At 47.3% G+C, this 24,583-nt stretch overlaps 1 protein-coding gene across 2 annotated transcripts in view; it reads left to right on the top strand.

Annotated features, from left to right (window-relative positions):
- Positions 1–24,583, top strand: part of CPXM2 (carboxypeptidase X, M14 family member 2) — a 254,732-nt gene that overhangs the window by 125,246 nt on the left and 104,903 nt on the right. For both annotated transcript variants that reach the window (XM_078344084.1, XM_035269392.3), the window contains exon 3: positions 8,161–8,270. In XM_078344084.1, coding sequence (XP_078200210.1) covers positions 8,161–8,270 — 110 coding nt within the window. The remainder of the gene's footprint in view (positions 1–8,160; positions 8,271–24,583) is intronic.

The raw sequence follows: 24,583 nt of genomic DNA, 5'->3' as shown, positions 1-24,583 counted from the left end.
GTGGAGTGTTCTCAGAGAGGCGTGCTCTCTTTAAGAGAAAAGCAGATTCATCCTGGATGACTGTCACTCTCCTTTCCTCCAGATTGTGACACATCTCGGATCTCTAATTAATATTTTCCTGAAGTGTTTTCACACTTTTTTCCATGTTCTCCTCACCCACCTGCTTCTCATGATTAGATCTTTTTTTCTTCCTAGAAGCAACAGAAACTTGATTTAATGGTAAAGGATGAATTTGTTTGTTTTAGGGGAGGAACGGGGAGCTTGTCTTGAGGCTGTTGGAACAGATTGACTCAAGAGTCACTGAAGGATTGACTGCAAAGCCTGCTTTCCTGCAGCCTGGCTGGGAACCCCCGGGGATGAAGAGCTGCCAATGAGTTTCCTATTTATTTCAAGCACTCTTTAAACCTAGTAATTAAATCATCAATTGACATTGTAATACAAATACGTTACAGTTCCAACACAGATTTTTTTTAACTTTCTGATTACAGATATTTAAATTAAGCTTTGAAATGCTTGCTTCTCCTCCATTTTGCTTGGTCATGGATGCAACACTTTTGTCTTCCTCAGTAATGTTTTCTGAGGGATGGAGAAAAGTCCTAGTCCTTGGAAGTGAGATTATGATTGACAGGTCCTTGGAACGGGACCAGATGTTTCTTTGAGAATTTAAAGTCAGTGGAATTCTAACCTCTCATTCTCACTTTGCCATGCTTTTGAGTTCTTTGGCTGGCAGAGTCCTCGGGACTCATTTTGCGGGAAGTGCTGTGCAGTCCTCCGTGTTTGCTGCACCTGCCAGTCACATGTTTGCTTACCTTTGTTATATGTAAAATTTCGATGCCACAAAAGAAATAGCATTCGAAGATAAATCCTCTCGGCCAGGCAGTTTACTTCTATAGAGGGGTGCACCTCACAGATGGAGCAATGGTGATTGCACACCTAGACAGGGGAGGAGAAGGGGTACTTATTCCTAATGGGGGCTGCCCCTACTGCTGTGTCATTCCCCTATTGGCTAGGGTTAGGCCACACAGTCTAGACTAATCCCAATTGGCTATTTTAAAGAGAGCAGGGGTATGAGCTGGAGGGGTAGGATGGGTAGTTTGGCAGGAAGGCTGGTTACAGGCAGGTCAGAGCAGGTAGCCAGGGTGACCTAGGTCAAAGCAGGTGACCGGAGCAGGTGACTGGGCAGGTGACTGGGGCAGGTGACTGAAGCAAGTGACCGGGATGAGTCAGGAGGGAGCAGGGGACTGGGGGAACAGATGTGAACTACTGATTAGAACGGAGAAGGTTGTTTACTGAAACTAGGAGGAAGTTAAACTTTAAAATGGAGGACAAAGAACTGAACCTACTGACATGCTGATCCTTTGAAGAGAAATTTAGAACTTATTGTATCCAACACCTTTGTGTCTATGTTTCTGGGCGCGTGATTCCAGCTGTTCTTTCAGTAAAGGCCTATGGTTATGGTGCGAGTGGGGTACCTTTTCTGAGTACTCATGTGTCTGAAAAAGGCCTTCATTACTGTTGTTGAAAAAATGCGTGCTTTGAATGAAGAGACCTTCCAAACAGGCTTCATGTGAGCCACATGGCTGTTTATTCACCTGGGTGCAGGTGGGCTAAGGCCGAAAAGGGCATTAGCAAAAGGCAATGGGATAGGAGTTGGTTTTATAGGTTTGGGTAGTTTTTTTGGTGGGCAGGGGTGTTGCAGAGTAAGTTCGGTTACAGTGGTGGGGTTGGATGAGAGGTATTTACATTATCATAAGAACAGTTACGATGGCAGCGTTGGGCAAGGGGCTTGTCCGGGGAAGCTCCGCGGGGTGATGGCGAACGCAGGCAGCGGGTGGGAGACATGAGCCGAGGCAAGCGGGACTTCAGACTTTCAGGCTCCAGGCTTGGAGACCTGACAACCGTGACTGTTGACTGTAACTTAGCGGCTAGTGGCTTCCAGATCCCAGTTTCTTTTCCTTCAGCCCTTGGAAGGCACAGGTTGCTCCTGCAAAGTCTTGTGCTAGTCTAAGGGTCACTCCTGGTCGTCTCCTGGCTGTCCTAGACAAGCCCGGGACCATGGCGGGGAGACACTGCTTGTCTCCCTTCTGCCATCTCTACCCTTCTTTTGAGATTTCTGGTTCTGAAGACCTGGAGGTCTCCTGGATGCTGGTTCATTCGTGCCGTGGATCTTGTCCGGTTGCTTATTGCCTCAGAGAAGCTGCCTAGGGGTTACAGTGTTAGCAGCAGTTCCCCATTGTGGCTGGGCTCCAAAGACCAGGGTGTAGCCCAGAGACTGAAGTGATGAAAATGATGTCACTTCAGGGACTAGGAGTGGCCTTGAGCACTGGCCTAAGGGAGTGGGAGCTGCTGGTATCTGGTAACTTGTTTGCACTGTGTTCCCTTTGGTCTTTGTCAGCCCAGGGTGCAGCTGAGAGAGGCCCCCATCTACTTTTTAAGGCCTCGGCAGGCCTGGGAACTGCAGATGGTTTCAAGTATTTTGCCCTAGCCCCTGGGGCTCTGAGGCCTCCTGACCGTTCTGCAGGTTTAAAATTCCCCACCCCTCCTCTCTCTGGAGTGGCTGAGCATGCTTTGCCTCATCCTACATAATTTTCTCCCCACTGTAGTATTGTTTCCCTTAGCAGGAGAACTGAAGGGGGAGGAGCAGGTCATTTTATTCATTTTGGATGTTGAGTAGACCTGTCAAAAATCTCTAGGATGGGCCCAGTGCGGTGGCTCATGCCTGTAATCCCAGCACTTTGGGAGGCCAAGGCAGGTGGATCACCTGAGGTCAGGAGTTCGAGACCAGCTTGGCCAACATGGTGAAACACTGTCTCTACCAAAAATACAAAATTAGCTGGGCATGGTTGTGGGCACCTGGAATCCCAGCTACTCAGGAGGCTGAGGCAGGAGAATTGCTTGAACCTGGGAGGCAGATGTTGCGGTGAGCCAACATTGCACCTGTACTGCTGCCTGGGTGACAAGAGCGAAACTCTGTCTCAAAACAAAACAAAACAAATCTCTAGGATGATGCTTCTCAGGGTAGATAGAAAAGGAGAAAAATGAATAAGTTGAAATATTCTGAAATTCATCAGAGTGGAGTATTAAGTGTGGTGAATATTTCAATATTCTGTGTTTTGAATTAATTAGAATCTTTAAAGCAAAAGAGAATTTTCCTATCTTTTATTTTCTAGTCCCTTAGTTTCCCATCCTTCAGCTGCCTTTCTAAATGTGGAGGTTCCTTTCTAAATGTGGAGGTCAGACGTCAATATAATTCTTTAAGATGGGCTTAGGAACTTTTCCTGGGATGCTTGATTCTGACACGGGGTTTTGCCTTGTTGATCTTTGCATAAAGGGATGCGGGATAGAGAGCTTGTGCTTAGACTACTTTATGCTTAAACTTCTTATTAACTTTCACAAAATATTTTAAAATGGGATTTTGGGAAGGCGGGTAACTCCCAGCTGGCTCAGTGGGAGAGTCCTTCAGCACCTGCAGGATTCTGTACTGTGGGCTATGGCGCCCGGCGTTGGCCAGGGTTGCAGTAACATTTGTTGAGTTGCACTGATGCTCATGGAAACAGGGTGAAGTCAGAGTACGGCAGACGTGGGATGGAAGCAAAGGAGAGGAGGCTTTTCAAGGAAAAACGAAAGAATGGAGGACTGATGAGGTAAGAACTTTCCGAGTGAAGCTGATGTTACTGCTCTGTGCCTGACTGATACTGGGGCTTCTGCCACCCGAATGCGAAGGGACAGAGTGCCGAGGAGGAAGCAGTAACAACCTGGAGGAGCTTCTTCTGCAGCAGACGTTGGAAGATGATTGGGTATTTGCTTCAGCTGCAGATCACAGGTGACTTCCTCCAGCTCCAGCATTCACACCTGCAGCTGATGGGAGCCTCCAGGCTTCTGAGACCTGCCCCCCACATCAATAGGCCGGTCTCCAGACAAGCAAATGGTCTGAGTTTAAACTTTTTTTTTTTTTGAGACAGGGTCTCGTTCTGTTGCCCAGGCTGGAGTGCATGAGCTCAGCTCACTGTAACTTCTGCCACTGGAGTTTAAGCAATTCTCCTGCCTCAGCCTCTCGAGTAGCTTGGATTATAGGCATGCGCTATCACACCTGGCTAATTTTTGTATTTTTAGTAGAGATGGGGTTTCACCATATTGGTTGGGCTGGTCTCAGATCCTAAAATCCTGACCTCAAGTGATCCACCTACCTTGGCCTCCCAAAGTGCTGGGATTATAGGTGTGTGCCACTGCACCCAGCCCTGAATTTAAACTCTGTGCATGTGATTGGTCGCCGATTGGTATAGACAGTGCCTGTGACATCTTGTAGCTGAGGTGTGGGCTCTGAAGGTGGATGTCACAGGAGGGGGAGGGCTCTCTTAGGAAATCACTCTGAGGGCGATGAGCCTGTGCTGCAGCGGGGAAAGACTGCCCTCGGGGTGGTGGAAAGAAAAGTGCAAACAAGGAAGGAAGGTCTGGACTGAGAAGGAAGAGGAGGAAGAGCAAAACACCGTGTGATGGAAACCAGGGCCGGGCTTGGTGTGGGGGTGGAGGAGTGGCTGAGAGGGAGAGACTGCGGGGCACAGAACACAAGAAACGGAGAAGAGGCTGAGGAGTCCCAATGGGCCACAGAGTGACCAGGGCCACTGTGAATTAATGGAGACAGAAGCAAAAATCCCAGGAAAGAAAAAAAAAAAATCCCAGGAGAGGAAGCGGAGATGGAGGCGTTGCTCCTCCTGGTATTGGCCGGTAGGAGAAGGCACTTGGCAGAGGCGATAACTCCGAAGCTGGACCAGGCTGCCCGGGCTGTGCTCACCCTCTGCTCCGGACAGCAGCTGCGGATGCCTGTTCTGTGCCCCGTGTCGGTTGTGAGCTTGATGTCCCCTTGTTTTGCTAGTGGCACCCTGATCCCAGTGGGCAGCCAGGGGACCAGGTGAGTCAGGCCCTCTCTGGAGGCATGTGTGAGGTTACATGGAGACTCAGAGGTGTGATGGGAGTGGACAGTGCCATTAGAATCCACTGCTCTGCTGCCTAGATGAGAGGAGCTCTGTGCCCTGCCACCTGCCCCTGTCCTGTGTCTGGCTTCTGTCCGCCTCACTTTCTGCCATCCCTCTCATCTCTCCAGGGATTTCCCTGCGTCTCTAAGTTGGCTGCGGTGGTTTCTTACAACCAAATGGCCCTCACTAACTCATGTGGATCAGTAACTCTGTCTTTGCCTTTCAAGGACATTGTGTTTTCTCTGTGTGGAATCTCTAGCTTCTTTGTAAGTGGCACAGGCAGTGGAGAAGGCTTCCAAACAAAGCTCAAGCCTCTAAAGATAGCATCATCTAATAAGGACAAAAAATCCCAGCGTCAGAGCGTTGGGTTCCTATAAGATCACATTTGTGAGAGGGCCGGGTTCATGTGTGTTTATCTGGGCTCCCCACCAAAGCCATCATTTGTGCTATGGGTGGAGGGAGTGAAGTGTCTGGCTTTGCCATGACACCATCACAGGAGTGGACAAGTGGGCTGTTGGTGTGGCAGCTGCCGACGCTGCTGACTGCGGGGACTCAGCCCTTGCAGTCATTAGGGATGGTCTAGCCCGTGGGAGGGCAGGCACTCTGCATTTCCAGTTGCTATTAGATGTGCACCCATGAAACATCTCACTTGTGGACACTTTCTTTTCACCCTTTGTGTGTCTTGGCAAGAGGATGGGACAGAGCTTCAGTCTATTGACAGAAAAGCAATTTTGATGGATATGTAATTTTAGTCAGGTACTTCCTTTTTTGAATTAAAATATTCATATGCCTAGGAGTCGTTCTCTTTTTCTGGAAGCAATGTTTGGAATAGCAGTTATTGTTGCTTATTGAGCTGGCACATGATCTGTATGTGTCTGCCTGTCCATCTGGTGGGCTATCTGTCCATCTGCCTGTCTCTCCCTTTGACTGTATAAATGATATAAATAAAGGTGGCTTTGCTGAAGGAAGTCCATGGAACTCACCCCCTGCTGTGTCTTCTGCTGTGGAGGAGGGACCTGGTGGATGGGAACACTTTCAACGTGGCAATGAAATAGTTTCATAAGATGGCAGCACATCCTTTTTGTGTTTCTGATACTTGGTTATGTGGGACTGTTGTGGGCATGTATTGAGTACCAGGACATGGAGGGAAAAGGATCTGTGCCTGGTTGCCCATAAAGGTCTGAAACCCCCCAGGTCTCTTGAGCCTGGAACCAGAGCTGGCAGAGTGAAGATGAATAGAGGCTATTTCCAGGCCACCAGAATCACCTGACAGAACCTGCTGCCTAGCCAGCTGGGTGTCACAGTCAGTAGGTGGGATCTCTCTCTCAGTATGTGGAGCCTCTCAGTGGGTGGGGTCTCGGTGGGTTGGCTCTCTCAGTGGGTGGGGCCTCAGTGGGTGGGGTCTCAGTGGGTGGGGTCTCTCAATGGGTGAGATCTCTAGGTGGATGGGGCCTCTCAGTGGATGGGGTCTTAGTGGGTGGGGTCTCTCAGAGGGTGGGGCCTCTCAGTGGGTGGGGTCTCTTGGTGGGTTGGCTCTCTTGGTGGGTGGGGCCTCAGTGGGTGGGGTCTCTCAGTGGGTGGGGCCTCAGTGGGTGGGGTCTCTCAGTGGGTGGGGCCTCTCAGAGGGTGGGGCCTCTCAGTGGGTGGGGTCTCTCGGTGGGTGGGGTCTCTCAGTGAGTGGGATCTCCCAGGACAGGCTGGTTATTCCTGAGAATACTGACGGTGTCTAAGGCAGGACAGGCTGAGACCAGGTGATGGGAAGAAGAGCAAGGAGTGAGCAGGAGATGAGGATGAGAATTGGGCACAGCAGGGCAGCAACCCCAGCTTAGGGAGCCCAAGAGCTCGAGTCAGAGCCCAGGCTCCTGGGGCCTGGCTGAAGGATGTCCTGGAGTCCAGCCTCTCAGAAGGGTTGGGTAGTCTAATGAATCAGTGACTTTGACTCTCAGAGCTTGCCCTGGTTTCTGACTAGGCCGTCTGGTGGATACCAGTGACCACCAGGGTCTGTGAGTCCTGAGAGGTGAGTGGCACCCGACAGAAGGGGCCCACTGTCCGGAAGTCAGAGTGGAGGGCATGGGCCCAGACTCCCAGCCCTCTCAGAGAGTGACGGGGTATGGGATTATAACCTGGGCTGAGGGGCCAAGCTGCAGAGGTGCTAGACCAGGAGAGGGGCAGGGTGGGGCCACTGGGACAGCATGAGGAGGTTCTGTGAGGAGGCAGTGCTATTGGAGGCCAGCAGTGAGGATTTCTGAGTATGTAGTGTGAGAAATAACCTTGCTGGTCAGATACTTGAAGTCAATTTCTGGTAGGCAGAACGGAGAATGGCTTTGTGAACATGTGGACCCAGGAACTGCCCCACATGGGTCAGATTCATGTCCTTCAGGCTTGGAAGGTGTGAGGGCAAACCCTGGTGAGGGAAGGGGCAGGGTAAGCAGGCTTTCCTCTGTGAGGTCAGCCTCAGGTAGTTGGCATGCCTGCTGCACACACCCCCTCAATGCAGGGCCCCCAGGTCATCGTGTGGCCCCCACTCTTGGCATAGCCTTTCATATTCACTGTGTGCACCCCTTCCCCTTCACTAAATGCTTCACCATTCCCTGTGATGGGTGCGGGGGCAAGCAGCAGCACAGGGGCCAGGACACCCGGCTCTGGAGGCCGCTGTAACACTGTCATTCTTCCGGACAATGGGCTGGGCTGGGACAATCAAGCACTGGTGTTTTATTCCAGGGGCAAATGGTGTTTACTAGCTGTGCTCCATGTTACCCATTTTGCCAAGAATGGAAAACAATAGATTTTTTTCTACTTATATTGCTCTGCTCATTCGTATGCATCATATAAAGGCCAGAGTTGCTGAAGCAAAATCAGCAAGTTCTGATTAATTTGCAGAGCTCCAATGATGCTTCCTGACTGAGTCACGCTGGGGAAGGATCCTTAATTGGGAACAGCCTCAGACAGTAGCATGGACAGCAAAAGAGAAGGAATATCAGAGCAAAAACACCCCTAAAGCAAATGCCAACAAGAAAGAACATCGGCTTAATGCTGACAGTTCAATCAACCATGTCTGAAAAGATGGGGCATGCCTGTGGGTGGGACTTCAGGGGGAAATGGAAAAGCACGCAGCCAGATTTAGAAAATAAGAAGCTCATCCCTTCCAGCATCTGTCCTTGTTTTTAACAAGCATTGTCCTTTCCAGGTTGCCCACCTCTTGGTCTGGAAACCTTAAAAATCACAGACTTCCAGCTCCATGCCTCCACGGCGAAGCGCTATGGCCTGGGAGCGCATCGAGGGAGACTCAACATCCAGGTACCTGGCCCTGTGCTTGGAAGGATTTCGACTGCATTGTTTATTGCTCTGGTTCCTTGAGCTTGGGTCAGACCCCATGCCCTGGATGTAAAATGCATTAGCCCAGATTCTCACAGTAAGAAAGGATATTGCTAAATGATCCTAATTTTACAGAGAGAGCTCTGAGACTCAGGGAGGCAGTGTCTTCTCCAAAGACTGTAGTGAGAAAAAGTGAGACCACCGATACCTGGACCCAGGTAGTTCCTCTTCCACCTTCTGAACACTTCTCTTCTACATGCTGTTGGTCTGGAAAGGATGGGGGGAAGGTGCAATGCCTGAGGCACGGCGAGGCAGAGCTGTGGCACATCAGGCAGTGGCGTTTGTCTTCCCTTGCCTCCCTGCCAATGCTTCTTGTCTCTGCTACACACACCTCTTCTAGACTTTCCTGTGGCTCCCTCCATTGCGTTCCCCCAGCTCAAGCCCTGAGTGGCTCCCAGGGCCAAGCACATTGTGGCTGGCCTCCCTCCTGAGGAGGGTCAAGGGCCTTCCTGACCTTGAGCCTCAAGACTGCCAGGCCTCCTGCTCTGTCAGTCCCATCAGTCAAAGGGCTTCTCCAGGAAAGTGAGCTCCTTTCAAACTCCACACGCCACCCAGGTTCCCCTCCCTGGGACTTCCATTGTGTTGATTCGCTGCCCTGCCTTTGCTGGGATGCAGGAGGCTCTCCATGGACGGGCCGTCCAGTAGGGCGCAGCCAGCTAGACTGGCCTCACTTCATCTTTCCGGCCACTGGTAGTCCTTCACCCATGAGAGGCCCACCCCAGGGAGACGCCAGGCTCCCCTTGGAGAATGCATTGGCCAAGCACACGCTGCCTGTGGTCAGGGTGAAAAGGAGGCCGTGCTTGGGAATCACATCAGTGCTATTAGTGGCGTATTATTCACCCTGGGGCCCACCATCCCCAGCCTCTGGCTCTGACCTCACTCCGGTACCTGGTGTCGGCCCCAGAGAGGGCGGCGTTGCTTGCAGTGTGTGTTTGTGGGCTTCAGCATACAGCCCCAGCCCCCCACAGGGAGCTCACTGGGCTAAATCGGGGTGTCAGCAGGGCTATGCTCCTGTGTCTGCTGGGGACACAGAGAAATGGGGACGAGGTCAGCCCACTTTTGTGGTTTGTGTCTTCTAGAGCCAGTGCCACATGCAGTGTGATTCCACTGTCACATGTGCATAATTAAAGTCAGCATGCTCCAAAAATACATCTCCCCACACAGAATAGTTTGAAATGCAGTTTAAAAATAACCACATCTTGTCTCACATATGAGTATTTTGTAGGCGTGTTGAGCTAATGGGATTTTGTGATCGAGAAACACCAAGATGTCAGAATTAGAAACTGTGTTTCATGTCCTAGTATAGGCTTTGAGCTGGTTTAGCCAGCCCCGTGCCGGCCCAGGACTCTGCAGGCATAGATGTGGCTGTGGTCCTGGCTAGAAGGCATGGGCTCACAGGCTGGGGTGCTGGTGCTGGTCGCTCTGCTGACCAGCTGTGTGGCCTCGGGTGAGATGCCCTCCTTCTCCAAGGCACAGCGTCGTCATTAGGAGTGTGGGCTTCAGGTCCCACATCAGGTCCCACTGATGGCTCTGCCTCCTTCCTGGTATTGTGAGGGTCAAAAGGAGTGTAGAAAGAGAATTGTCTTTGGCCGTTCTCAAATGCATATTCTTACCCATTAGCGTTCATTCTGGCAGCAGACCATTGTGAGGTGCCTGCTATGTGCTGGGCACTGAAAGGGCCACGACAAAAGGCCCTAGGGGTTCTCTGCCTTCAAGATGCTTCAGTCTCTAGCAGAGGGAGAGAGGGAATCAGCTCCAAGCATTATTGGCATAGTGCTAAGTGCCTTATACACGTTATTTCATTTATTCCTCCAACATGGAAGACAAGTACTGTTATTATTCCCTTTGCCTTATAGAAAACAGACACATGGAGGATGGAGTGACTCAGCTCACATTTCCCAGGAGAGGCAGATTAAGAATCCAGGCAGCTTGAAACCTTGATTGTCGCTCCTAATGATACCATAAAACTGCCTCCCAAGTCAACAGACAGAAGTGGTGCAGGTCCAACAGCTGGAATAGTGATCAGGCCATGTACATCTCTTTTCTGACAATTACCTCACACTGATGTACTCATCTGCACCCTCGCCAAATGCTGAGCCACTTGCAGAAAATCAGAGTCTTGCCTTTGTGGGTATTCCCCACCCTGTGTGAGTGCGGTGTCTGCACATATGGAGGCGCTGAATCAACAAAGCTTCTGTGTAGTGGCTGCAGTGCTTGAGGGAGTTTTGGTGCTGCCGTGGAGAAGCCTAGGAGGAGGCAGGCAGGCTGGGCTGCTGTCACATGTGTTTTTCTAGTGCGTATTTGTCCTGTGTGGTTGGCAAATATGGGGATGATGTCATTATGACACAGAAGCAACATTGGTTCATGTGCGACTTTCGCCAGTCTATGAATGGTCTGTGGGACTGAGCACCAGCACCTGTCCACAGAGCGCCCTGTCACGGGGAGTGTGGAGTCTATGAATGGTCCGTGGGACCGAGCACCGGCACCTGGCCACAGAGCGCCTTGTCACGCGGAGTGTGGAGTCTTTGAATGGTTTGTGGGACTGAGCACCAGTACCTGTCCACAGAGCACCCTGTCACGGGGAATGTGGAGTCTATGAATGGTTTGTGGGACTGAGCACCAGCACCTGTCCACAGAGTGCCCTGTCATGGGGAGTCTGGAGTCTATAAATGGTCTGTGGGACTGAGAATCAGCACCTGGCCATAGATTATCCTGTCACAGGGGAGTGTGGAGTCTATGAATGGTCTGTGGGACTGAGCACCAGCACCTGGCCACAGAATGTCTTGTCACAGGGGTGTGTGGAGTCTGTGAATGGTCTGTGGGACTGAGCACCAGCACCTGACCACAGAGTGCCCAGTCACAGGGGTGTGTGAAGTCTATGAATGGTCCATGGGACTGAGAATCAGCACCTGGCCACAGAATGCCCTGTCACAGGGGAGTGTGGAGTCTATGAATGGTCTGTGGGTCTGAGAATCAGCACCTGGCCATAGATTGCCCTGTCACAGGGGAGTGTGGAGTCTATGAATGGTCTGTGGGACTGAGCACCAGCACCTGGCCACAGAGTGCCCTGTCACAGGGGTGTGTGGAGTCTGTGAATGGCCTGTGGGACTGAGCACCAGCACCTGACCACAGAGTGCCCTGTCACAGGTGAGTGCAGAAGCTGTGGAGTCCTGTGCCTTGTGCCCTGTACCTCCTGTTCCTCTGGGTCGGTGGGCCTGTGTTAGTACATTGCTCAGTTCCCTTCCCCGTTCTGCCCCAGACTCAAGCTCAGCAGCTCTACACTGCCTTCTACCCGCTGGCATCATCTGCCTCCCCGCTTGTTTCCTGTTCAAATCAAATCCTGTAATTACAGCTGTATTTAAACACTATTTTGCGCGACTCAACGTCTTCTTAATTGTGCTAATGTGTTTTTAGAATTAATTTTTTTCAGTCTTCTGCTTCCTGACCTGTGTAGATTTTGAATGGTCTGGCTGGAGCCCTATTTACCCCGTGAGCTGAATTTTTGTAGCACAAGATGTTGCTGTCTGGGAGCTTTTAGTGGGATGTATTTGCCACATTACTGCAGAAATACCTGTCTCCCTTTCCATCATTCTAAGCAGAAGACGTTGAAAGAATTTTTATAATTCAAATTATAATTTCTTTTTTTCCAACTAGAATTTTACTTTTGCTAATTTAATAATATAAAGTTAGAGAAAAAAAACCAACATTTATATTTTATCACTACATTAGGACAAGATAGACTTTCCAGGAATTCAAGGAAGACATCCAGTTTGGCAGGAGAGCAAAGGTCCGGCCCCTCACCTGTGGTGATTCTTCCCGTGTGCCCAGGACCCTTTTATACTAACTCACTTGTGAGGCTGTGATCTCATTTAGAAACAGTCGCTGGTTTCTTCCACTCTGGGAGCAGCTACAGACAGACTGAAAATTAACATTCTGAGTCTCCAAGAGAACACGTTGACAATGACCTCTAAAATCATGCTCAGGGCTGGGCGTGCTGGCTCATGCCCATAACCTCAGCACTTTTGAAGGCCGAGGTGGGTGGATCACCTGAGGTCAGGAATTTGAGATCAGCCTGGCCAATATGGCGAAACCCCGTCTCTACTGCCAGGTGTGACGGCACATGCCTGAGATCCCGGCTACTCGGGAGGCTGCGGCAGGAGACTCGCTTGAACCCAGAAGGCAGAGGTTGCAGTGGACCAAGATCATGCCACTGTACTCTAGCCTGGGCGAAAGAGTAAAACTGTGTCAAAGAAAAAAATCATGCTGGAATCCTTTGCCTGTAGTTAGTCTTAGGAGGTGACCTTATATTCAGGTGGATCATCTGATGGCAGCTCATCACCTGCCGCACCCCAAAGAGTCCTCTTTTGAGAACTCTAAGCTGTTTCCCTGGGTCATAAACTAAGGAAGGGGCTTCAGGGACAGCAGCCCTGGCGAGGTGACTCATTGCACCACTGTTATTATTTTGGACGTTTTCTTAGCTGGCAAGCCTCAGACAGATTGCAGCAGTAAGCACTGCCACATCAGAGGGCCGGCTTTCAACCTCACCCTCTAGAATTTAAATTACGGTAAGTCAGGGTCTGACATATGAGCAGAAGAAATGAAATAGTGAGTGTGTGTTTGGGACTCAGGATGTCACCAAAATTCCTGCCTATTGTTGGGGATATAAAAAAGTTGGTGCTCAGATCAGAGCTTGGAAGAAACAGTTGACGTTTTCAGGTCACAAAGAAAAACATGGCACACTGCCTGCGCCCCTCTGGGGGTCTCTGTGATAGCCTGGTCTCGGTCATTTGGCACTCTGTGGACCAGCTCCTGTCTCATCCATGTTAGAAATGACTCAGAGTTTGGTCCCTTAGAGAGAGAGGTTCACCTCTTGTGTCTCTTCCATGAGGAAGCATCTGGCCATAATAATAGAGTTAGAGCCATTTCCCCAGCACCGCTGGAAGGAATCATGAGTCCTCTCCTCAGTCATTTCCTGAAAAAAATTCTATGGAGCATCACACTGCCAATATTAGAATCTAGTTCCAGTGTTCTCATCCCCTTTTTACTTAAAATGACGTGGGATACTTGGAGGTGGCCGCTACCCGTGGCTTTGTGTGTACCCCCCCATGAAGACATGAATGCAGTTTTAAAACATTAACCAACTGAGTTTTATCCTGTGTCACAGCTCATGTTCCAGGGCATATCCTGCACGTGTCTCCCTGTACCTTTTGGCCCCAGTGCTCTTGGGGCCCCACTTTGACCAAAGGCGGAGCCCACATTTCTCCTGGCAGGAAGTCCATGGAATACCTTGGGTAGCACCGTTTCCCAGGTCTCACCTGTGCCTGACCCCCACCTGCCTGTGGCTGGGCCCTGCGCCTGTGTCTTTGACCCAAAGCCTGTCTCTTCCTTCAAACCTTCCTGATTATTCTGGTGCCCACCCCCCCACCAGCCCCTACTTGCGACATAAAACTTTCCTGTGACTCTTAAGTTCTTCTTGGGGGCCATGTATGTGTTAAGTGCTGCAGAGGCAAAAATAATCACAGTAGACATAGTTTCCGAGTCAAGGAATGTCGTGTTTGTTCTGATAAAGGGATTTTGTTCTGCATCTGGCTTCAAGCAAACAGTCTGGGAGACAGCGCTTGGATGCCAAAATGCTGGAATTTTGGGTATTTGGATTTTTATGGAAATAACAGGACTGAATATTTTAAACTGTGACTTCCTTGGAAAATAAAGATGATACCTATTATGATGATAATGCACTGTTCTTATTTCTCAAGAAGCTTACATTGTACACACACAAGCAGGTAGAAGGACAGTGTGACCAAGGTCAAAAGGGTCCAAAGCCACCAAAGCCTCCTTGACCCATGAACACAGGTTATTAAGGAACCACAGGGTTGTCTGGTTCAGATTTAGATTCTGTTCTATTTGCTATGTGCGTTTTTCTTTAATATGTTATTAAATTTATTAAATGCTCTGTCCTTGAAGCACTAACAGAGAATGACATACATACCTGATTCCCCACCACACACGCCGAGGAGACGGTCATCCGACCTGTGTACAGTGAGGCAGGTGTCCTGGGGAACCATCCCCACGAGGCATCACTGGAGAAGGCACAGTGCAGTTATGACTGCTGAGTGGACACACAGGCCCCAGGGGGAGACTGCTAAACAAGCTGAGCCATCACGTGGGTGCTGGAGCTGGCAGGGAAGGAGCCCTGGGTTTATCTACACCCAGAAAGCTGAAATTAGAGTCTCAGGTCTACACTTAGTAGCTGTGGGGTTAGGGCAGGTCACTTAGCCCCTGACTTCAGTTTCCTTATCTCTAAAACATATATATATACACACAGACACACACATATATATATATATACATGCACACACAAATATTTGTATGTATACATATAAATATATATATTTATACATATATACACATATCAATGTGTGTGTGTGTGTGTGTGTGTGTGTGTGTATATATATATATGTATGTATTTATATTTGTTCACTAGCTCTTGGGCCACCCCTGCCTCTCAGCTTGTGCCTCATCTCCCTGACCACTGTCTTGAGCTTCCCATAGGATCTCCCAGGCCCACATCCAGGCAGGGCCCAGAGAAGTCTGAGAGGCATCAGTAGCCACCCTTCAAACCTGTGTGTCCACTCAGCCATCATAGCTGCTTCTCCAGTGATGCCTCCTGGGGATGGTTCCCCAGGGCCCCTGCCCTGCTGCACACAGGTCACATGACCGTCTCCTGGACGTGCGCAGTTGGGAATCAGGTTTGAAGGTCATTCTGTGTTAGTGCTCCAAGGACACAATAAATGCTGTGCAAGCAGAGAAAGCCAGGGTGGGGAGAGGGAGGAGAGGAAAAAAGACAGGAGCGGGGAAAGAAAGAATAACAGAGCAGATTCTTTCTTTTTTCTTTTTCTTTTGTAGTTTGAGACCGAGTCTTGCTCTGTCACCTAGGCTGGAGTGCAGTGGCGCGATCTTAACTCACTGCAACCTCTGCCTCCTGGTTCAAGTGATTCTTGTGCCTCAGCCTCCTGAGTAGCTGGGATTACAGGTGTGCACCACCACACCCAGCTGATGTTTTTATTTTTAGTAGAGACGGGGTTTCACTATGTTGTCCAGGCTAGTCTTGAACTCCTGACCTCCAGTGATCTGCTCACCTTGGCCTTCAAAAGTGCTGGGATTACAGGCGTGAGCCACTATGCCCGGCCAGATTCTTTCTTTTATTCATTTCATTTTAACAACAACACAAAAACACAACACACCTCTGGAAACCTTTTATGTACTTAGCACTGTCATAAGAACTGAAGAAACAATGCTGAGCAAAAATAGAAGAGCCCTGAGCACTTAGCAAATGTTTACTGGGGGCCTAAGATATGCCAGGCCCTGTTCTAGGTGCTGGGGATGCCTCAATGACCAAAACAAGGATTCTTGCCATCTTGAAGCTTGTGTTCTAGTACAGGAGCCAAATCAAGGCAGGTGTGTTAGTCCGTTCTCTCACGGCTATAAAGAAACAGCTGGGACTGGGGAATTCATTAAGAAAAGAGGTTTCATTGGCTACGGTTCTGGAGGCCGTACAGGAAGCGGAGTGGCTTCTGCTCTTAGGGAGGCCTCAGGAAACTTACAGGCATGGCGGATGGTGAAGGGGAAGCAGGCAGAGCTGACATGGCCCAAGCAGGAGCGGGAGAGCGGGGAGGTGCCACACACTGTTAAACAGGCAGATCTCATGAGAACTCACTGTCCAACACAGTTCCAAAAGGGAGATCCTCCCCCATGATCCAGTCCCCGCCCACCAGGCCCCACCTCCAGCACTGGGAATTACAAATTGACATTAGATTTGGGCAGTGACCAGATCCAAACCACATCTGCAGGAAATGTAATATATCACAGTGTTTGTCATTATAGGATGTTAGAAGGTGGCACAGGCTATGGAGAGAAGGGAAACAAAACCAGTGGACAGCTGGCAGTGGTAGTCAGGGGAGCTGACTTTGGGGATCATTGGGGAGCCATGGCAGTGGGGAAGAGCATTCTGGGCAGAGAGGACGGCTCAAGCAAAGGTCAGGGTTGGAAGAGTGCTCGGCGTAGCCAAGGGGCAGCAGGAAGCTAGAGTGAGCACCAGGGGTGGAGATATGCACCAGAGGTAACAGGAGGCCCGCAGGCCCCTGGAAGGACTTTGGCTTTTAGCCGTGAGCCAATTAGGGGAGCCACGGAAAGTTCTGGATACAGGAGTAGGACGCTGTGGTTTACATTTGAAAGGGATCAAGCTTGTCACTGTGTTGACTTTAGGGGAGCAAGCATTGAAGCAGAGGCCTGTTAGCGGGTGACTTCAGATCCTAGACAGGAGATGGTCCTGGCTTGAGCCAAGATAGGAGTGTTGGAGGGGTTGGGAGTGGTTGGATTTAGGATATTTTGAAATGATGCGGGGCAGATGAGGTTTGGGTGAAGGGTGCAAGAGATGGGAAGGGAGTTGGGCATGTCCCCTGTGCTTTTAAACCTGCAACTCTGATAATCTAATAATCTAATGGGGAGATGAAACTGCTAAAAAAAAAAATCCCACCAGCGAATGCATAATTACAATCTCTAATGAGTCCTGGGAAGGAGAGGAGCAAGTGCATTTGTTCCCTGGGACTGCCATGACCAAGTTGGGAGCCCAGAGAGGGTGGCTGAAAACACTGATTCTCTCACAATTCTGGAGCCTTGAAATCTGAAATCAAAGTGTTAGTAGGGCCATGCTACTTCCGAAGTCTCTAGGAAAGGGTCCTTCCTTGCCCCTTCCAGCATCTGGTGGCCTCAGCAACCCGCGGTGTTCCTGGGCTTGTAGATGCATCACCCCAGTCTGTGCCTCCATGGTGCCTTGGCCTTCTCCCTGTGAGCCTCTACATCATCTGCCTGTGCATCTCTGTGTTCAGATTTCCCCTTGTTTAAAGACACAGTCTTGCTGGATATGCCCATCCTGCTCCAGTCTGACTGCGTCTTAACTAAGTGCATTTGGACCAGCGCCCCCCCCGTTTTTTTTTTTTTTTGAGATGGAGTCTTGCTCTGTCACCCAGGTTGGAATGCAGTGGGGTGTGATCTTGGCTTACTGCAACCTCTGCCTCCTGGGTTCAAGCAATTCTCCTGCCTCAACCTCCCAAGTAGCTGGGACTACAGGCATGTGCCACCACGCCTGGCTAATTTTTTATATTTTTAGTAGACATGGAGTTTCACTGCGTTACCCAGGCTGGTCTCGATCTCCTGACCTCATGATTCACCCACCTCGGCCTCCCAAAATGCTGGGATTACAGGTGTGAGCCACTGCACTCAGCCACCAGCCCTATGTCTAAATAAGGTCACATTCTGAGAGATTCCAAGAGTTAGGGCTTGAGCCTATTTTGGGGCAGCAGGACACAATTCAATACGGTGGTTCTGTATGTCCAGTAGACCTGCCTCAGGCTGGAGCTTGGAGGACTTCCCTGAGAATGGAGTACTTGGGCTGAGACATGAAGAAGGATTATAAGTCGAGAGTTTATTGGACAAAGGTTTGGCAGAGAGAAGAGCATTCCAGGTCAAAGGGAACAGTGTGTGCAAAGGTCCTTTGATGGTGGGGAAAATGGTATATTAGAAGGACTGAGGCAAAGCCGGTGTGACTGGAGCTACACTGTGGTTATGGAGCAACGTCATGGCCAATGGCCATGAGAAAAGAGCTTTCCATCATTAGTCATCAAGTAAACGCAAATCAAAGCCATAATGAGACTTGATGTACAGGCACCAGAATGGCTTTGAAAAAAGGGTAATATCAAGTGTTGGCAAAGATGTGGGGCAAGGGAAGCGTTCATACAGTGCTGAGAATGTAAAGTAGCACAGCCATGTGGAAACCTGCTTGGCAGTAGAATAGTCTGTCCTTATCCTGGGGATATGTTCCAAGACCCCCAGTGGATGCTTGAAACTGTAGATAGTACCAAACCCTCTTAGATACTAGGCATGGATTTCTTTCTCTTTCTCCACAATTTCACAGGTGGAAGATTCATTCTTACCATAGATCTTAGCAGCCTCAGCATACAATTTTTTTTTTAAATTAAGTTGAAAACTTTCATCTTTTTGCTTAAAGGAAGCATTTTACTCATCTCCTGGGCATATCTGAGTTGCCAATATCAATACCCTTATTAAGTAAAATAAAGGTTACTTCAACACAAGCACTGCAGTGCCAACTGTTTGATAACCAAGATGGGCGGCTAGTGTAGACAGTGTGGGTCCCCAGACAAAGCGGGGAGTCCCATCAAGGTGGAATGGTGAGGAACGATGTGAGATTTCATCCCCCTACACAGAATGGCATGCAGTTAATTGGCCGGGCGCGGCGGCTCAAGCCTGTAATCCCAGCACTTTGGGAGGCCAAGGTGGGTGGATCACGAGGTCAAGAGATCGAGACCATCCTGGTCAACGTGGTGAAACACCGTCTCTACTAAAAATACAAAAAATTAGCTGGGCATGGTGGAGCATGCCTGTAATCCCAGCTACTTGGGAGGCTGAGGCAGGAGAATTGTCTGAATCCAGGAGGTGGAGGTTGCAGTGAGCCGAGATCGCGCCATTGCACTGCAGCCTGGGTAACGAGCGAAACTCCATCTCAAAAAAAATAAAATAAAAAAATAAAAAAAATAAAAATATAAATTGATTATTTCTGGAATTTCCCATTTAATATTTTCAGACTGTGGTTGACTTCAGATAACTGAAACTGGAAAGAGAAACCACAGATAGTGGGGGATGATTGTGTCTATTAAAGTTGAACATTCTCATGCGCACTGACCTAACACATTCAGTCTCATGCCTAAATAGAAAGGTGCTCAAATGTGCACAAGAAGACATGCATAGGTATGTTCATAGCAGCATTATTTATAACCCCCACGTGGAAATAATCCACATGTATAATAAGTCATTTTTATGGACTACAGTGAAATACTATATGACAGGTAAAAGGACTAAGTTATTGCTACCTGCAATCGTATGGGTGAATCTCCCAGACAGAATAACTATTGAGCAGCAGCCAGACACAAAGAGTAGTTCCAGTAAGTTTCATTGATATAAAATTTGAAAATAAGAAAACCAACCTGGGGAGAGAGAAGTCAGAGCAGTGGTTATCTCTGGGGGAAGGTCATGTCTGGGAAGGGACACAGGGAGCTTCTGGTATGCTGGTCACGGTCTACATCTTGGTCTGGATGTGGTTATGTGGGTACATGCAGTTTGTAAAAATTGAGCTCCACACTTAGGATTTGCACACGATTCTGTATGTATTTTCAAATTCATGAAAACTTCACGAAAAAGCTGGTCAACTAAAGAAGAGAGGTATATTTGATTTAGACTTTTAAAAGTGAATGTTAGGCTGGGCGCGGTGGCTCACGACTGTAATCCCAGCACTTTGGGAGGCTAAGGTGGGCAGATCACCTGAGGTCAGGAGTTTGAGACCAGCCTGGCCAACATGGTGAAATACAAAAATTACAAAAATTAGCCAGGTATGGTGGCAGAGGCCTGTAATCCCAGCTACTTGGGAGGCGGAGGCAGGAGAATCACATGAACCTGGGAGACAGAGGTTACAGGGAGCCGAGATTTTGCCACTGCATTCCAGCCTGGGCGACAAGAGTGAAACTCCATCTCAAAAAAAGAAAAAGTGAATTTTAAGAATGTGATAAACAAAATTAGGTGATAAAGGGGAAGGAGGAGAGGCAATGAGAAGTAGAAATAATGATTTCATCACTGACCATAATAGGGAGTTAATTGTTACTTTCTAAGAAAATAAGTATGTTATGTAAAAGACATAGTTACTAAATCAACCAGTAAAACAAAGGTAACAAAGCTTGTTAGCCTTTCAGAGGAAATATGCACTTAAAGCAAAGAAAACAGATCAATAGATAAAAATAAAACAAAGACACAGGAAGCAATAAAAATAGAATATCTAAGAAACATGGGTGATTCATTCAGACAAAGAGCATCTGTCAATGGGCTAAATGGACCTTACTCACCTATTAATAGAAGAAATCTGAAATTATATCATCAAGCAAATTTAAACACAGGTGGCAGCAGGCATGTACCGAGCACAAAGGGAATCACACTTGTGCCCCCAGTGGCTTCCGTGTTTTGACTGTGTTTTCTGTGTCAGGCATTACACAAAATGCTTTGTAACCATGACAATGGTGTCATCTCGTATTTCTATCCCTGTTTTATAGAGCAGCTGACCTAATTGGGGGTATTTAAATAATGATCTGTAGAATGAGGACTTGAACTTGGCCTGTATACGTTTCTGAAGGCGATTCTGTGCTGTGCTGTGCTGTGCTGCCTTCTTGGGGTGCACAGGAGGAAATGTACAATCTTTATGGGGTTCCTGATAAGAAAATTAATAATTTTTATTTTGAAAATTAAACTTGTTCCATAGATATATAATTTTAATGGCTGAAGCATTTCCCAGATTGTAGTTAAATTGAATTAGAATGTTGACATGAAAACATTTTCTTGTTTCTTTTTCAGTTAGTATATTCCTTCTTCTTTTCTTCTTTTAAATAGTTAATAAATGGTTTATGGTATATTGAATAGATTTTATTTTTAAATGTTTTTAATTTTAAACTGTAGATGTTTACCATTTTCCTCAGCTAATGCAAGGAAATAGTTAAATTGGTTTTGGTTTTAAAAATTGCTTCGGAAACATGAATACAGTGTTTCTGTAGAGCCTACTTTACTGATGGTTGAGGTTGGAATTGGGACAAGGTGCGCTGCCAGTTTGCAGAAGGACCAGCTGGTTGCCCCTGGAGCGTTTCGTGGGTTTCTCGCAGTGCTTTATTACAGAGGTTTCTGAAGGCAGACATTCAGACCACGTGGTGGCTGCTTTATTTATTACACATCACTTACTTTACTAAAAACCTAACATTTTTAGATAACCTTCCCCTGAAAAGGCATTAACTTGGAGGTAATCTGTAGTTTCAACCATTGCTTCTACATTTTTTTCCCAAAAAATTTAAAAATAACTATCTCTTTATTCTGTTTCTGTCCAAATAGCCTTGGGATATGTCTGCTGAGAGACAGCTGTAAGTGAGTTAACCTGGAATCACTGGAGAGTTACATTCACTTGGATATGACTTTTTATTTGCTTCCAGATGTTTCTGTGGAGAGGCAGCCCATGATTATGAAATAGGTACAGTGCAGATCAGTGACTCACTACGGTAGAGTGATCTTGATATTCACTGTTTCTCTATCAACTAGAAAGCAAAGCACTTTGCATAACACCTACCATGTAGTCAATGCTCTGAAAAATGAAAGAAAATGAAGAATGAAAACATCTGAAAAATGAAAGAATAAACAGTAGACATTGTATCAGTCATCCTCTATATCTATGTATCCCTTTCCTTTTGCTTTTTAAAATTAAAATTTATTTTGCTCAGTTTTATAACAAATGTACCTCACATTTCACCTGGCCCTTGGTGGCACAGCTACTGGAAACTCTTTTTAACTGCCTCTTTGGGAATTGAAATCTTTTTTTTTTTAAGATGGAGTCTTACTCTGTCACCCTGGCTGAAGTGCAGTGGTGCAGTCTCAGCTCACTGCAACCTCTGCCTCCCAGGTTCAAGCGATTGCCTCCCAAGAGACTGGGATTCCAGGCGTGTGCCATCACCCCCAGCGAAGTTTTTATATTTTTGGTAGAGACGGGGTTTCACCATGTTGGCCAGGCTGCTCTCAAACTCCTTACTTCAAGTGATCCATCCACCTTGGCCTCCCAAAGTGCTGGGATTATAGATGTGAGCCACCAGGCCTGGCCTGGAATCTTTACTTTAAATAATATGCACAAATGGTAGCTCAATTTTTGGGTAAATCAGTATCTAAGGTTTTCATTATTATGACTGTGAAAATATTGCTTCCTACTTACTGAGCCAAGAAATACTTTAATTTTGAGTCAGGAAATATTTATTTTACATCGTTTTGTAACAACCTTTTCTTTTCCTAGACCTGCTTGTACTTTTAAGAACATCTTTTCCCCATACCTTGCAATAGGTCTGGATCTGTAAAAACAACCAACCAAACACTTTCCATATCATTTTTTAGGCAGCCACATCTGTTCAGTGGTTTTTAGTCCTGTTTTGTGTTTTATGTTTCTGTTAGCCACTCCTTCAGAAGCCGTTTCACTTGCTGCTTTCTGAATGTGCTAATCTCTGGGTCTCCTACGTGGCGACTGTCTTGGGTCTTCTTCACCAGCATTCTGAGAATTCTCTCCTACGTTGGAACCCGTGATTTCTGGATCCGATATATTCCTCTCTGTAGTGTTCTGCCTCATTTTCATGGAGTGCATCTTCTAGTACAGTGTCCCACAGACCAGTACCAATCTGTGGCCGGTTAGGAAAAGGGCCTGCACAGCAAGAAATGAGTGGCAGGCCAGAGAGTGCAGCTTCATCTGTATTCACAGCCACTCCCCATTGCTAGTGTTGTGGCCTGAGCTCCACCTCCTATAAGATCAGCAGTGGCATTAGAGTCTCGAAGGAGTGCAAACCCTACCATGAACTGTGCATGTAGAGGATCTGGGTCACGTGCTCCTTATGAGAATCTAATGCCTGATGATCCATCACTGTCTCCCAGCACCTCAGATGAAAATGTCTAGGTGCAGAAAAACAAGCTCAGGCTCCTATTGATTCTACATTATGGCAAGTTGTATAATTTTATTTCATTATATATTACAATGTACTAACAGTAGAAATAAATTGCACAATACATATAATATACTTAAATGATCCCAAAACCCTCCTCTACCCCCAGTTGGTGGAAAATTGTCTTCCATGAAACTGGTCCCTGATGCCAAAAAGTTGGGAACTGCTGATTTAGTAGCTTCATGGAAATGGTGTATGAACAATAAATTTTTTGAGAATCTGTGAATTTGAAAATGTCTTTATTTTGCCATCATGATTGATAGTTTGGCTAAGTGTAAAAATTCTAGGTTGAAAAATCTTTCCCTTTAGAACTTTGAAGGCACTGTCCCTCTGTCCTTCTAGCTTCAGATGCTGCTATTGAGAATTCTGGTCATTCTTATTCCTCTTTCTTTTTATGTGTTCATTTTACTGCTTGTTTCCTCATTGGAAACTTTTAGAATCTTTTTTTTATTTCTGATGTTTAGAAGTTTCAAAATGATGTGCCTTGGTGTATTTGTTTCTTACATATGCTAGTTTCCTCATGTTTTGGAGACTTAACTGGGAAAGTATAGTTTTTATTTGGTAGTTTTTTTCCCCCTAAAATTCTTCTGGATTTCCTCCTCTGCTTTTCTTATTTTTCTTCTGTTGTCTATTTTTGTGTTCTGTTTCACTTTTTGTGAGATTTCTTTAACTTTATCTTTTTAGTCTTTCTGTTTTAAAAATAGAAGGCCTTTCTATTTTGAAAGTTGCTGACATTAAAAAAATTTTAACTTTCACATTTTTAATTTCCAAGAGCTCTTTCTTATTTAGTGCTTTTTCCTTTTTTAGAGTATCCTGTTCTTGTTTCACAAAATCAAGACCTTTCTAGACATCTCAATTCTAAATTTTTAGTCTTTTTTTCTGTTCTCTATTATGGTTTGCATTTCTTTTATTCTGTTCGTACAAGCCTGGCTGCATGGTGTTCTATAGCTGGTTGGGGGAAGGAGCTGGGGCATCTCACTCTTTAGTGTGCTGATACCCCCAGAGGTTACTGTTTTTATCCATGATGGCACCCCTGCTCTTCTCTGTGCCTGGTGTCTCCAATCCAGAGTCTCTACAGTTTGCTTTCCTTTTAGAGAAGCATTTCAGGTCCTCTGTGGAGTAGGGGTGGAGATATGGGGAACTAATTTTGTTGTTGTTTTGAGACTGAGTCTTGCTCTGTCACCCAGGCTGCAGTGTGGTGGTGCAGTCTTGGCTCACTGCAGCCTCTCCTCACCTGGTTCAAGTTATTCTCCTGTCTCAACCTCCTGAGTAGCTGGGATTACAGGTGTGAGCCACTGTGTCCAGCCTAATTGTTTTTTTAAAACACATTTTGAAGCAATTACTTGTTGAGTCCTGCCTCACCCTCACCTTCCAAAGATATCTTGAACCCAGGTTCTTGTCCTTTCTAAGGTTCTGAGTGGCTGGCTTCTCATTGTGCGGTTTTGATGTTTGCACTTCCTTCTCTTGCTGAGTCATTCAGGATTCCTCCATCTGATTCTGTCTTCATATATTGTAATTTAGAACTTTCATATGTCTTCTCATTTTATAAGAGATCAAAGTTGTATTTCTGCATCTTGCTTTGTTTGGGGTTGATTTTTGAGG

Source organism: Callithrix jacchus, chromosome 12 (genome assembly GCF_049354715.1).
Source record: "Callithrix jacchus isolate 240 chromosome 12, calJac240_pri, whole genome shotgun sequence".
NCBI lineage: Eukaryota > Metazoa > Chordata > Mammalia > Primates > Cebidae > Callithrix > Callithrix jacchus.
This window is presented reverse-complemented; position numbering and strand designations above follow the sequence as displayed.